This window comes from Canis lupus, chromosome X (genome assembly GCF_003254725.2).
Source record: "Canis lupus dingo isolate Sandy chromosome X, ASM325472v2, whole genome shotgun sequence".
Classification (NCBI taxonomy): Eukaryota; Metazoa; Chordata; class Mammalia; order Carnivora; family Canidae; genus Canis; species Canis lupus.
In genome coordinates this window covers 75,110,899-75,126,166 of record NC_064281.1, presented here as the reverse complement: position 1 = coordinate 75,126,166, position 15,268 = coordinate 75,110,899, and the positions used below count along the sequence as shown (strand labels likewise).

The 15,268-nt window shown below is 40.6% G+C and overlaps 1 protein-coding gene across 1 annotated transcript in view; it reads left to right on the top strand.

The window, feature by feature from the left end:
- Positions 1 to 15,268, top strand: part of TRMT2B (tRNA methyltransferase 2 homolog B) — a gene marked incomplete at its 5' end in the record, with an annotated part of 42,743 nt that overhangs the window by 18,073 nt on the left and 9,402 nt on the right. Inside the window, 4 exon segments of the mRNA XM_035712311.2 lie at positions 12,167 to 12,313; positions 12,377 to 12,457; positions 12,517 to 12,593; positions 14,865 to 14,954. Coding sequence (XP_035568204.2) covers positions 12,167 to 12,313; positions 12,377 to 12,457; positions 12,517 to 12,593; positions 14,865 to 14,954 — 395 coding nt within the window.

Genomic DNA, 15,268 nt, shown 5'->3' with positions numbered 1-15,268 from the left:
GCTGTTGAGTTTAATAAGTTCTTTATAGATATTGGTTACTAGACCTTTATCTGATATGTCATTTGCAAATATCTTCTCCCATTCCATAGGCTGTCTTTTAGTTTTGCTGTTTCTTTTGCTGTGCAGAAGCTTTTTATCTTGATTAAGTCCCAATAGTTCATTTTTCCTTTTGTTTCTCTTGCCTTCATAGATGTATCTTGCAAGAAGTTGATGTGGCCAAGTTCAAAAAGGTTGTTGCCTGTGTTCTCCTCTAGAATTTTGATGGATTATTGTCTCACATTTAGAGCTTTCAACTATTTTATCTTTGTGTATGGTGTAAGAGAATGGTCTAGTTTCATTTTTTCTGCATGTACCTGTCCAATTTTCAAGATGGAGAATCTTAAGCAGGCTCCACGCCCAACACTGAGCTCATGACCTGAGCCAAAATCAGAAGTCAGACACTTAACCAACTGGGCCACCCAGACACTCCCATTTTATTTTTATTTATTTATTTATTTATTTATTTTTATTTTTTTAAATTTTTTTATTTATTTATGATAGAGAGAGAGAGAGAGGCAGAGACACAGGCAGAGGGAGAAGCAGGCTCCATGCACCGCAGACACTCCCATTTTAGTAGGATTTTTATGAGGAAGGTTCTGTTATTTTAACCAGAAGGCCCATTTCACTCTTACTACTTAGGCATTGCCATGTAGGAATAGGAGTTTCAGTTTCTATTTTATAAATGAAGAAATCAGGGTCTTAGTTCATACAGTAGAGGAGCAGGAGCTGTATTTCATATTTATTTACCATTATCTTTCAGATCAGACTCAGTTTTTCAATTTCCTATCCTTCCAGGATGCCAGTGACTGTTGAACCTTGCTTCCAGAAAACATGGTTTTCCAACCAGCCAATATTTATTTTTATTTATTTATTTATTTTATAAATTTATTTTTTATTGGTGTTCAATTTACCAACATACAGAATAACACCCAGTGTTCATCCCGTAAAGTGCCCCCCTCAGTGCACATCACACATTCACCCCCACCCCCCACCCTCCTCCCCTTCCACCACCCCTAGTTAGTTTCCCAGAGTTAGGAGTCCTTATGTTCTGTCTCCCTTTCTGATATTTCCCACATATTTGATTTTACCCTCTTAGGCAGCACTATTTTTTATTATAACTTCCCCTTCCATGCATAATTTGGGGTTTGTTTGAAAATACAGTGAAACTGGAACACATGTGTTATAAAAATGAAAGGACTTCGTAAATCAGATAGTGTGCCCTGTTGTGGTAGCAAGTGGCTTGTGTTTGAAAAGTTTATCTTTAAGGGTATTTGCTATCCCAACAACTAATCAGGATTGCATTTGAGAGAAAGTGGGCAAGATGGCAGAAGAGTAGGGTCCTCAACTCACCTGGTCCCACCAACTTACCTAGATAACTGTCAGATCATCCTGAACACTATGAATTCAACCTGAGATTTAAAGAAAGAACAGCCTGAATGCTACAGAGAGAAGGGTTTTCGCTTCTAGGGAGATAGGAAGGCGGAAAAAAATAAAATAAAAAAGAATCCAGTGGGGGAGGGGCCCGCTAGGAGCCGGGCTAAGGCTGGGAGGCGGAAACCTCCAGGACAGGAAAGCCCAGCCCCGGAGAAGCAGGAAGGTTAAAAATCTGCACCAGATTCTTCAGGGCTGGAAAGCCTCTTAGCAGGGAAATCCAGCAGAATCGCAAGAGGGGCGGGGAGCCTCTAGTCTCCCGGAGTCACTAATAGAGGAAGTGCACCTGGGGGAGAGCACAACACAAACTGGATGGATCTCGGTAAAGCGCTGGAGCGCGCACCCGGCCGGGGCCTCGGGGAGAAGCCAGTTGGTTAGTTGGGTGGCACGGGACAGAGGGTCTGCACCCCGCTGCCTTTGGGAGCTGCGCCCCTGGGAGCATGATTCCAGCAGCACAGGCCCCAGAGCCCAGGGCGCTGGGGACACAGCCCAGGATCCTGCGCTCCTCCTGGGACACGTGGAGGCCGGGAGGGCACAGGACAGTGAGGACACCCTTGCCACCGGGTGTCCCCAAGCTGTGCGGATCAGCGCACCCGCACCAGCCCGGGAGCATCTAGGCCAGTGCGGACTGGGAGACTGCGTTAGATATTAGTTACTATCCGGGAGCTGACTTCAGGGCTGGAATTCTGGCCGACACCATTGTTGTTTTTCCTCCTTGTTTCACCCTGTGCCTGGGAGAAGCAGGGCCACCAGGGGAAAAAGGCCTCACAGGATAACCGGCTCCCGGCAGGGGGCGGGGCAGCTCCCCCAGGTGCACACACCTGAGAATCAGCACAGCGGGCCCCTCCCCCAGAAGACCAGCTGGAAGGACAGGGGAAGGGCAAATTCTTGACCTAGCAGCACTGGAAAGCTCCAGGGAAAGTCGAGGGATTTACAGTATATAGAACTAGACAGTACCCCTCCTCCCCCCTCTTTTCCAGTACAACTCGTTTTTATATCAAATTAAAAATTTCCAATATTTTTTCTCTTTTCCCACCTTAACTACAATATTTTAACACCTCTTCATTTTTAAGTTTCTTCCTTTTTGACTTTTAAATTTCTAAAATTACAGAGCTTAGATATATTTTCCAATTCTAGATTCCCTTCAACATACTCAATTTAATTTTGGAACTATATGAGATATGTTTTTCTGTTTTTTTTGTTTTCTCTGCCTCATTTTGTTCTATGGCAGAAGTTAATGCCTTCTGAAACATGACCAGCATGCACCCAGAACCAAGTAGAATGCTGTGCTGATTCATTCTGTGATACTATATTCTCCATTCCCATTTTGCCCCTCTCTTTGACCTTGTTTATGATTTGGTGGTCAATGGTGGGGCTTTCTACAAATATTGCTGGTTTATATAAATTTGAGACTGAGCATCCTCTAACATACAGAACTTAATACCCTCAGAACCAAGAGGATCACCCTCTAGGACCCCTCAGGTAGACTACATTTTCCCTCCACCACTATCTCACAGGACCCCCTTTTTTTCTTCTCTTTTTTTTCTTTTTTCATTTTTTTCCTATTTACTTTTGCTTTTTTTCTCTTCTTTTTTTCTTCTTCTTTGGGATTCTTGGCCTTTTACTTTTTAGTATTTGTTTTAAAATTTGTTTTTCACTTTAGTGGTCCTTTTCATTCTTCATGATCTTTGTTTTCATTTCTGGCCTTTAACCTCATCAGAATTATCTAGGGTGAAATTTACATAGGTCATGGTTGATCTTCTTCTTCTGTTTCTTTTTCTTTTTTTAAAGATTTCATTTGGGCAGCCCTGGTGGCACAGTGATTTAGTGCCGCCTGTAACCCACGGCATGATCCTGGAGACCCAGGATCGAGTCCCACGTCGGGTTCCCTGCATGGAGCCTGCTTCTCCCTCTACCTGTGTCTCTGACTTTGTCTCACTCTCTCTTTCTCTGTGTCTCTCATGAATAAATAAACAAATATTTTATTAAGAATAATTAATGATGATTAATTATTATTAAACAAATTAATTATTAAAAGAATTAATCAAAGAATAAATTAGTTAAAAGAATAAATAATAATTATTAATTATTAATAAAAGAATAAAATCTTTATTCATGAGAGACACACACAGAAAGAGAGGCATAGATACAGGCAGAGGGAGAAGCAGGCTCCATGCAGGGAGCCCGACTTGGGACTTGATCCCGGGTCTCCAGGATCACACCCTGGGCTATAGGAGGCGCTAAACCGCTGCACCACTGGGGCTGCCCAATGGTTGATCTTGACTCAGTGCACTCACACAGGTACTCTGCACTGAGCAAAATGACTAGAAGGAAGAACTCCTCACAAAAGAAAGAATCAGAAGCAGTACTCTCTGCCACAGAGTTACGGAAAATTGTTACAATTCGATGTCAGAAAGCCCATTCAGAAGCACAAATTACACAGCTACTGGTGGCTCTGGAAAAAAGCATAAAGGATTCAAGAGATGTCATGACTGTAGAATATAGATCTAATCAGGCCGAAATTAAAAATCAATTGAGATGCTATCCAAACTGGAGGTCCTAATGACGAGGGCTAATGAGGTGGAAGAGAGTGAGCAACATAGAAGACAATTTGATGGCAAGGAAGGAAGCTGAGGAAAATAGAGAAAAACAATTCAAAGACCATGAGGGGAATCCCTGGGTGGCTCAGTGGTTTAGCGACTGCCTTTGGCCTCAGTGGTTTAGCGACTGCCTTCGGCCCAGGGTGTGATCCTGGAGTCCCAGGATAGAGTCCCACATTGGGCTCCCTACATGGAGCCTGCTTCTCCCTCTGCCTGTATCTATGCCTCTCTCTCTCTCTCTGTCTCTCATGAAGAAATAAAATAAAATCTTAAAAAAAAAATACCATGAGGAAAGGTTAAGGGAAATAAATGATGGCCTCACAAGGAAGAATCTACCTATAATTGGGGTTCCAGAAAGCACAGAAAGGGCCAAAGAGCCAGAAAGCATATTTGAACAAATCATACCTGAGAACTTCCCTAATTTGGGGAGGGAAACAGGCATTCAGATCTAGGAGATAGAGAGGTTCCCCTCCTCAAGTCAATAAAAACCATTCAAAACCTTGACATTTAATAGTGAAACTTACAAATCCAAAGATAAAGAGAAAATCTTTAAAGCAGCAAGAGACAAGAGATCCCTAACTTACATGGGGAGAAATATTAGATTAACAACAGACCTCTCTATAGAGACCTGTCCGGCGAGAAAGGGCTGGCAAGATATACTCAGGGTATGAAATGAAAAGAACATGCAGCCAAAAATACTATATCTATCAAGGCTCTCATTCAGAAGAGGAGACATAAAGAGCTTCCAAGATAGGCAGAAATGGAAAGAATATGTGACCACCAAACTGGCTTTGCATGAAATATTAAGGGGGACCCTTAAAAGAAAGAGGAAGCCCAAAGAAATAGTCCAGAAAAACGGGGACTGAATATGTATTATGAAGAAACTAAATTCATATCTTTCCATAGTTACTCTGAACGTGAATGGGCTAAATGATCCTATCAAAAGACGGGTTTTCAGACTGGATAAAAAAGCAAGACCCATCTCTTTGCTGTCAACAAGAGACTCACTTTAGACCTAAGGACACCTCCAGTCTGAAAATGAAGGGGTGGAGAACCATTGACCATTCAATGATCCTCAAAAGAAAGCTGGGGTAGCAATCTTCATATCAGATAAATTAAAGTTTATCCCAAAGACTGTAGTAAGAGATGAAGAGGGACACTGTATCATACTTAAAGGGTCTATCCAACAAGAAGACCTAACAATCATGAATATTTATGCCCCTAATTTGGGAGCTGCCAAGTATGTCAATCTATTAATAACCAAAGTAAAGACATACTTAGATAATACTGCACTAATAGTAAGAGACTTCCACATGGCACTTTCTGCAAATGACAGATCTTCTAAGCACATCACCAAAGAAATGAGGGCTTTAAGTGATACACTGGACCAGGTGTATTTTACTGATATTTACAGAACTTTGCATCTGAACACAACTGAATGCACATTCTTCTCAAGTGCACATGGAATTTTCTCCAGAATAGACCACATATTGCTTCACAAATCAAGTCTCAACTGATACCAAAAGATTGGGGTTGTCCCCTGCATATTTTCAGACCACAATGCTTTGAAATTAGAACTCAATCACAAGAAGAAATTTGGAAGAAACTCAATCACATGGACATTAAAAACATCCTACTAAAAGATGAATGGGTCAAACAGGATATTTATTTTTATTTTTTTTCAAACAGGAAATTTGAAAGATTCATGAAAACTAATGAAATTGAAGATACAACTGGTCAAAATATTTGGGGTGCAGCAAAAGCAGTCCAGAGAGGGAAATACATCGTAATACAACATCCCTCAAAAAATTGGAAAAAAACTCAAATACACAAGCTAATCTTGTACCTAAAGGAACGGGAGAAAGAACAGCAAATAAAACCTACACCCAGCAGAAGAATAGAGGTATTAAAGATTCGAGCAGATCTCAATGAAATAGAGACCAGAAGAACTGTAGAACAGATCAACAAAACTAGTTGGTTCTTTGAAAAATTAATAAAATTGATAAACCATATGGCAGCCGTATTAAAAAGAAAAAAGACTCAATAAAATCATGAATGAAAGAGGAGAGATCACAACCAATACCACGGAAGTGCAAACAATTCTAAAAACATATTATGAGGGACGCCTGGGTGGCTCAGCGGTTGAGCACCTGCCCCTGGCTCTGGGTGTGATCTGTGGTCTCAGGGTCGAGTTCCACATCAGGCTCCCTGCCTGGAGTCTGCTTCTCCCTCTGCCTATGTCTCTGCCTTTCTCTCTCTGTGCCTTTCATGAATAAATAAATAAAATCTTTAAAAAATACATATTATGAGCAGCTATATGCCAATAAATTAGGCAATTTAGAAGAAATAAATGCATTTCTGGGAAACCACAAACTACCAAAACTGTAACAGGCAGAAATAGAAAACCTGTAGAGGCCAATAACCAGGGAGGAAATTGAAGCAGTCTTCAAAAACCTCCCAGGACACAAAAGTCCAGGGCCAGAGGCTTACCAGGGGTAATTCTATCAAATGTTTAAAGAAAAAATAATACTTAGTCTACTAAAGCTTTCCAAATGATAGAAAGAGATGGAATGCTTCCAAACTCATTTTATGAGGCCAGCATCACCTTAATTCCAAAACCAGACCAAGACCCAATCAAAAAAGAAATTATAGACCAAGATCCCTGATGAACAGAGATGCAAAAATTCTCACCAAGATACTAGGCAGTAGGATCCAGCCGTACATTAAGAAAAGTATTCACCATGGCAGAGTGGGATTTATCCCCGGGATGCAAGGTTGGTTCAACACTTGTAAAGCAATCAATGTGATAGATCTCCTCAACAAGAGAAAAAACAAGAACCGAATGATCCTCTCAATAGATGCAGAGAAAGCATTTGACAAAATACTGCATCCATTCCTGATCAAAACTCTTCAGAGTGTAGGGATAGAGGGAACATTCCTCGACATCTTAAAAGCCATCTATGAAAAGCCCACAGCAAATATCATTCTCAATAGGAAAAAACTGGGAGCCTTTCCCCTAAGATCAGGAACAAGACAGGGATGTCCACTCTCACCACTGCTATTCAACATAGTATTAGAAGTTTTAGCCTCAGCGATCAGAAAACAAAAAATAAATAAATAAAATGCATTCAGATTGGCAAAAGTCAAACTCTCCGTCTTTGTAGGTGACATGATACTGTACATAGAAAACTCAAAAGACTCCCCCTCCCCCAAGATTGTTAGAACTCATACAGCAATTTGGCAGTGTGGCAGGATACAAAATCAATGCCCAGAAATCAGTGGCATTACTATACACTAACAATGAGACTGAAGAAAGAGAAATTAAGGAATTAATCACATTTACAATTATACCCAAAAGCATAAGATACCTAGGAATAAACCTAACCAAAGAGGTAAAGTATCTATACCCTAAAAACTACAGAACACTTCTGAAAGAAATTGAGGAAGAACCAAAGAGATGGGAAAATATTCCATGCTCGTGGATTGGCAGAATTAATATTGTGAAAATGTCAATGTTACTCATGGCAATTTACACGTTTAATGCAATCCCTATCAAAATACCATGGACTTTCTTCAGAGAGTTGGAACAAATAATCTTAAGATTTGTTTGGAATCAGAAAAGACCCCAAATAGCCAGGGGAATTTTGAAAAAGAAAACCAGAGCTGGGGCATCACAATGATGAATTTTAATTTGTTCTACAAAGCTGTAATCATCAAGACAGTTTGGGGAGCAGCACAAAAACAGATACATATATCAATGGAACAGAATAGAGAACCCAGAAATGGGTCCTCAACTCTGTGGTCAACTAATATTCGACAAAGCAGGAAAGACCACCCACTGGAAAAAGGACAGTCTCTTCAATAAATGGTGTTGGAAAAGTTAGCTGCATGCTGAACAATGAAACTGGACCATTCTCTTACACCATACACTAAGATCAACTGAAAATGTTTGAAATACCTAAATGTGAGACAAGAATCCATCAAAATCCTAGAGGAGAACACAGGCAACACCCGTTTTGAACTTGGCCTTCTTTCCAAGATAACATCTTGCAACTTCTTGCAAGGTAACTTCTTGCAAGATAACATCTGTGATGGCAAGGGAAACAGAAGCAAAAATGAACTATTGGGACTTAATCAGGATAAAAAGCTTCTGTATAGCAAGAGAAATAGTCAACAAAACTCAAAGACAACCTACAGAATGGGAGAAGATATTTGCAAATGGCATATCAGATAAAGGGCTAGTATCGAAGATCTATAAAGAACTTATTAAACTCAATACCCATGAAACAAAAATATCCAAACATGAAATGGGTAGAAGACATGAACAGAAATTTCACAGAGGAAGACATACACATGGACAACAAGCACATGAAAAAATGCTCCGCATCACTTGCCATCAGGGAAATACAAATCAAAACCACAATGAGATACCACCTCACCCCAGTGACAATGGTGAAAATTAACAAGATAGGAAAGAACAAATTTTGGAGAGGATGCGGAAAAAGGGGAACCCTCTTGCACTGTTGGTGGGAATGCATACTGGTACAGCCACTCTGGACAACTGTGTAGAGGTTCCTCAAAGAGTTCAAAATAGTGCTATTTTATGACCCAGCAATTGCACTACTTGGAATTTACCCCAAAGATACAGATGCAGTGAAATGCTGGGATACCTACACCCCTGTGTTTATAGCTGGAATGTCTACCGTATCCAAACTGGAAGGAGCCTTGGTGTCCTTCAACAGATGAATGGAGAAAGAAGTTTTGTAAATATATATGATGGAATATTATGCAGCCACTATAAAGGGCCAATACCCACCATTTGCTTTGATCTGGATGGAACTGGAGTGTATTATGCTGAGTGACGTAAGTCAATTGGAGAAGGACAATCGTCCTATGGTTTCACTCATTCGGGGAATAAAAAAGATAGTGAAAGGGATTATAGGGGAAAGGAGAGAAAATGAGTGAGAAAAATCAGGTTCACAAAACATGAGAGACTCCTAACTCTTGGAAATAAATAAGGGGTAGTGGAAGGGGAGTTTGGCGGGGGGATGGGGCGACTGGGTGTCCGGCCCTGAGGTGGGCACTTGAGGGGATGAGCACTGGGTATTATAGTGTATGTTGGCAAATCAAACTCCAATAAAAATATACAAAAAAAATTAAAAAGGATTACATTTGATTTGTATTCACAAGGAGGAAATAAAGCATCCAGCTAAGCCATGGTGTAGTTGGTATCTGGAAGAAATAGATAAATGATGCATTTATATCAGGAAGTTACAAGTAAATGTGGAATGATAGTAACCTAGTGCTCTATTAGGAATCATTTCCAGGAGCAATTCACAGAAATCCAAGATTCCTGTACTTTATACTGTATACTGAATACATTGAGACTCTACATAAAAACACTTTTCCTGTTCATCCATTCATACTTTCTTTCATTAGCAATTATTGAGCACCTATTGTGTGCCAGACTAAGGATACAACTCCACGCCTTCATGGAGCATACTCTTTGGAATACAATGGATAATACTCCTTTGTAAGGTTGCAGAGGAAGGAAAACGTTTCTTAAATCACTGCTTTTGTTTGCTAGAGCTGCCATTACAAAATTCCACAGACTGGGTAGCTTTAACAACAGAAATTCATTTCCTCAAAGTATGGAGGTTAGATGAGGGTGTCATCAGGTTTTGTTTCTCTGGGCTTCTCACCTTGGCTTGCAGATGGCCAATTTCTCACTATATCTTTACATAGTCATTTCTCTGTGCACATCTGCAATCCCTGGTGTCTTTGTGTGTGTCCAAATTTCCTCTTACAAGAACAACAGATTGAATTAGGGTCCATACTAACTATCTCATTTAACTTCATCACCCCCCTTTAAAGGCCCTATTCCCAAATACAGTCACAGTCTGAGGTGTTGGAGTTTTAGAACTTCAACATATGAATTTTAGGGGGACACAATTCAGTTCATAATTCTGTATCCTTCGGACCCCAAAAGTCATGTTCTCCTTACATGCAAAATACATTCATCCCTTCCTAACAGCCCTCAAATTTTAAGGTCTATGCCGAACATGGGGCTTGAACTTGTGATCCCAAGATCAAGAGTCACACTCCAGCCAGTCTACCCCTAACAGCCTCAAATTTTTAACCCATTCCAGCATGCACCCTAAATTCTAAGCCTTATCTGAATATCTAAATCAAATGTGGATGAGACTCAAGGTATAATTCATCTTAAGGCAAAAATCTTGAGGGGTGCCTGCGTGGCTCAGTCGGGGTGGACATTATCATTCCAAAAGGGAGAAATTGGAAAGAATAGAGGTATCATAAGTTTCAGGCAAGTTTGAAACCTAGTAAGGCAAATTCCTTGAGGTTTTAAGGCTCAAGAATTATCCTGTTTGGGTTGATGCTCTGTCCTTTGGCCTACTGGTGTTACAGGGTCATACTTTAGGCTCTGGACATTTGTAGTCTGGCCCACTGTAACTGAGGCTACAGCCTTGACCTTTGGGGCCTGTCCCCTCTGGGTCTATCTTGGTGGCACCCACCCTGCTGATCTCTGAATTGCCTTGGGGTCATTCTTGAAGAGTAACACCTGTTGGCAGTCAGTTAGGTCCATTTTCCAATCCTGTGGAATCCCAGAAGTCTGATGGCCTGCCTTCATTATATCCTTGTCTCTGTGCCCTTCAGACTTAGCTGGCAGTGTTTCTGCTGATAAAAGTTCATCTCTGTTCCTGGGTTCTACTGAGATGACTGGTTGGATTCATGAGTCACACCTATAATTTCTTTATCAAAAAGACTGTCCAGCCATAACCTTGGTTTTGCCTCCTGAACATGCTTTGATATTTTGTTCTATGGATAGGCTGAGATTTTTCCAAGTCTTTAAGTTCTGGTTCCTTTTTGATCATCCATTCCTTCAATGTGTCTTTCTTCTCTCCATACATTTTAGTCTGAGCAGCAAGCAGAAACCAGGCCACACCTTCAACACAGCTTAGAAATCCCCTGAGCTAAATATCCAGGTTCAGCACTTAGAATTTTTAAAAAAAATTATTTATTTATTTATGATAGACAGAGAGGCAGAGACAGGAGGAGGGAGAAGCAGGCTCCCTGCCGGCTAGCCTGACACGGGACTCGATCCCGGGACTCCAGGATCGTGCCCTGGGCCAAAGGCAGGCGCCAAACCACTGAGCCACCCAGGGATCCCCAGCACTTAGAATTGTTACCTTCCACCCAACACTAGGACACAATTCGTCTGAGTTCTTTTGTTACTTTAAAATGATCAAATTTTGTCCAGTTTCTAATAGCATGCTCCTCATTTCTGAGATCTCCCCAGAATCACCTTTATTTGTTTTTAAACATTTATTTATGAGAGACGCAGAGAGAGGCATAGAGAAGCAGGCTCCCCATGGGGAGTGTGATGGGGGGCTCAATCCCAGGACCCCAGAATCAAGACCTGATCCATAGGCAGATGCTTAACCACTGAGCTACCCAGGTGCCTCCTAGAATCACCTTTAACATCCGTATTCCTACCAATAGTCTCTTCAAAGCAGTCTAGGCTTTTTCTAGCATGCATCTGAAAATGCTTCCAGTTTTTACCCATTCCTAGTTTTAAAGCCACTTCCTTATTTTTAGGTATTTGTTATAGTTTCATGCCCCTTCTTGGAATCAAAATCTGTATCAGTCTGCTATGGCTGCCATACCAAAGTACCATAGACTGCATGGCTTAACAGAAATTTATTTTCTCACAGTTCTGAAGGCTTGAAGTCCTATAAGGGTGTTTGGCTTATTCTGAGGCTGGCCTCCTTGGCTTGTAGATGGCCGTCTTCTGTGTCTTCACATGATCTTTCCTTTGTTTGGGCATCCCTGGTGTCTCTTTATGTGTCCCAATTTTCTCTTTCTTATGAGGACACCAGTCAGTTGTATTAGGGCCTCATTTTAATTTAATCACCTCTTTAAAGACCTTATCTCCAAATATGGTCACATTCTGAGGTACTGGGGGCTTCAACAGAATGCCTGGGGCTGGGTGCAATTAAGCCCATAACATTCAGTGTGACTAGTCAGCTGTGGAACTTGTTATATTTGTCTACATAACAGTTCTGTTTTCTCCTTAGTACTATGAAGTATTTCTTTGACAGTCTGCAATGGAGTCCTGCTTTTTGTTTCATGAAGGTGGGTACTGGTGTGAGCTCATATTCTGCACCGATAGCCGAGGGCACACAATGGCCATCATCACTTTCCATCCCCAGGAATTAAGACAGGTGATAGTCACAGGACAATTAGGGGCAGTTTTTGTAGCAACCCTTATTTTCGCTGTCCTGCAGTTGGTTTTGGAAGTGTCAGGGCAGGTAGCAGAAATTACACATCCACAGAATATTTATGTGGGTTGGGAAGAGGGGTTAGGGGTAAGGAGGAAGAAGCAAGGATACTCTTTAAACATGCTGTTGGCATGATCAAACCACAGACTGAGGTGAAGTTCCATGTTAATGATGATGTGAGGACTCCCAAGTATTTTCACAAGAACTTTGCCCATGGAAGTTGGTAGGTATTCTACTGACTTTAGAAGCCAATTCAATAGAAAGTAGAATACAGTCAGAATTTCATAACTCAAATAAGACTTTACATTTGTAATTCACTTAGGGCTTTCAAACATTCCCATGTTAAAATATTCCTATATTTAATGTGATCATCTCAACCAACTTGTATAGTAGATGAGAGAAGGAAAAGTATTGTCATCCTCATTTCAGATGAGCAAATGGAGGCATAGAGTACCCAAGGTTGAACTGCCAGTAAATAGCCAAGCTAGGGCTTGAACCCACATCATTGATTCCTGACCTTTTTTTGTAATTAAAAAAAATTGGCATAGTTGACACACAAATCCTGGCCTTTTATATTTTTATATATGTATGTATGTAGTTAAACAGATATAACTATTAACATCAAAGTAGATTCCAAGGCAGCAGGTATTACTAGAGATAAAAAAGAAGATTTAATAAAGGTAGAAGGTTCAACCTAAAAGAAAAATAAAATTTAAAGTTACATATACCTAATAACTGACAGATCTACAGGAAAATACACAATGCTACTTTAACGGAAGATGCAGTAAATAATGGTGAGCACAATGACAAAATATATTAGTTTAATTTTCTACATATGTAAGAAAAACTATTTATTTATATCAGAATTCCAGTGTAGTTAACATACAGTGTTTTTTTTAAAGATTTTATTTATTTATTCATGAGAGACAGAGAGAGAGAGGCACAGACACAGGCAGAGGGAGAAGCAGGCTCCATGTAGGGAGCCTGACATGGGACTCGATACTGGGTCTCCAGGATCACAACCCGGGCGGAAGGCGGCGCTAAACTGCTGAGCCACCCGGGCTGCCCAACATATAGTTTATATTAGGTTTAGGTATACAATATAGTGATTCAAAATTCTATACATCAACTAGTGCTCATCACAGCAGGTGCACTCCTTAATCCCCATCACCTATTTCACCCATTCCCCCACCCACCTCTCCCCTGGTAACCATCAGATTGTCCTTTATAGTTAAGAGTGTTTTCTTGGTTTGTCTTTCTCTCTTCCCATTGCTCATTTGTTTTGTTTCTTAAATGCCACATATGAGTAAAATCATATGGTATTTGTCTTTCTCTGACTTATTTTCACTTAGCATTTATAGTCTAGCTCCATCCGTGTTGCAAATGGCAAGATTTCATTCTTTTTTATGGCGGAATAGTATGCCATTGCCTGTATATACACCCTATTCTCTATCCATCTATTGATGGACACTTGGACTGCTTCCATAATTTGTCTATTATAAATAACACTGCTATAAACATCAAGGTGCATATATCCCTTTGAATTAGTGTTCTTGTATTAAAAAAATGGGCAGAAGACATGAACAGACATATCTCCAACAAAGACATACAGATGGCCAGGAGACACATGAAAAAGTGCTTAATATCCCTCATCATCAGGGAAATGCACATGAAAACCACAATGAGGTATCCCCTCATATGTGTCAGAATGGCTAAAATAAAAAGTACAAGAAACAACAAGTGTTGGCAAGGATATGGAGAAAAGGGAACCCTTTTGTACGGTTGGTAGGAATGTAAACTGGTATGGCTACTGTGGAAAACAGTATGGAGGGTCTTCAAAGAGTTAAAAATAGAACTACCCTATGATCCAGTAATCACACTACTGGGTATTTACCCCCAAAATACAATTCTTGGCCTTTTAACTCTAGAGCTCCAACATAGTTTATTGTGATATATCCTGTGTCAAGCTAATATTTAGGCTCTCTGCAGTCATGTAAGAATTTTAAACTGTTCTGAATTCAAAGAAAGAATTTAGTTACCGTGATGATTCCCTTCTATGCCCTCTTTCTTTTCTTTAAGGACTCACATCTTCGAGGCGTTTGGGTGGGTGATTGGGATATTTGAAGCAGAGAAGTATAAAGGGTTATTGCGTCTTCATAATAGGGCAAAAGCTTAGTTTAGCTCCTTGTTTATAATATGGATAACTCTCACACTTTCTTTAGAAAACTATTAAGAAGGCTCAAACTGGAGAAAGTAGCATGTCTATTGTATAGGATTTGTCAAAAGCTGATAAGCAAAGCAGTGCTTCTGAGATGTGAAAATGGTGTATTTTTTGTCACATAGAACATTGCTTTATGTTAAGTGTCATTTATAATAGGATTTGAGAAATGTGCTTTCTTGTCTGACTACTGCAGGGCTGAGTTTTATAGAGCTTGGAGAGAAAATTTGTCAGAGATGAGTCTTTGCTTGGCTACTGATTTTGTGATCTGGGCAGGAGGAGCTCAGTATTCAGAGAGACTCTAAAGTTTTTCACCACTGGGCCAGGAGCAGTCTGTGATTTGACATCCCTTTACTTTCAGGAAAGGTAAACCTGGGGTAGCCAAACAGAGCAAGAAGCCAATGGCTTGCTATATTCTGAGTTGTTGCTTGCTGAGGCAGGGCTGCTGACTGTGGAGAACTGGGGTAAGTGGTAGCAGTCCTTGTACAGCAGCCAGGTCTGGGAACCCAGGCCAAATTTAGATGAGGGAGTGTGTGCATATATCTCCATCCCCTGAGAGGTAATTCCTACAGACCTCTCAGGGCCATGCCATGGAGGCTGTGTCTCTTGGCTGAGATGCTGCCCGCCCCTCCAAAACACTAGAGATAGAATGGTCTACTATTCTAAAATGCTTTTTTAAA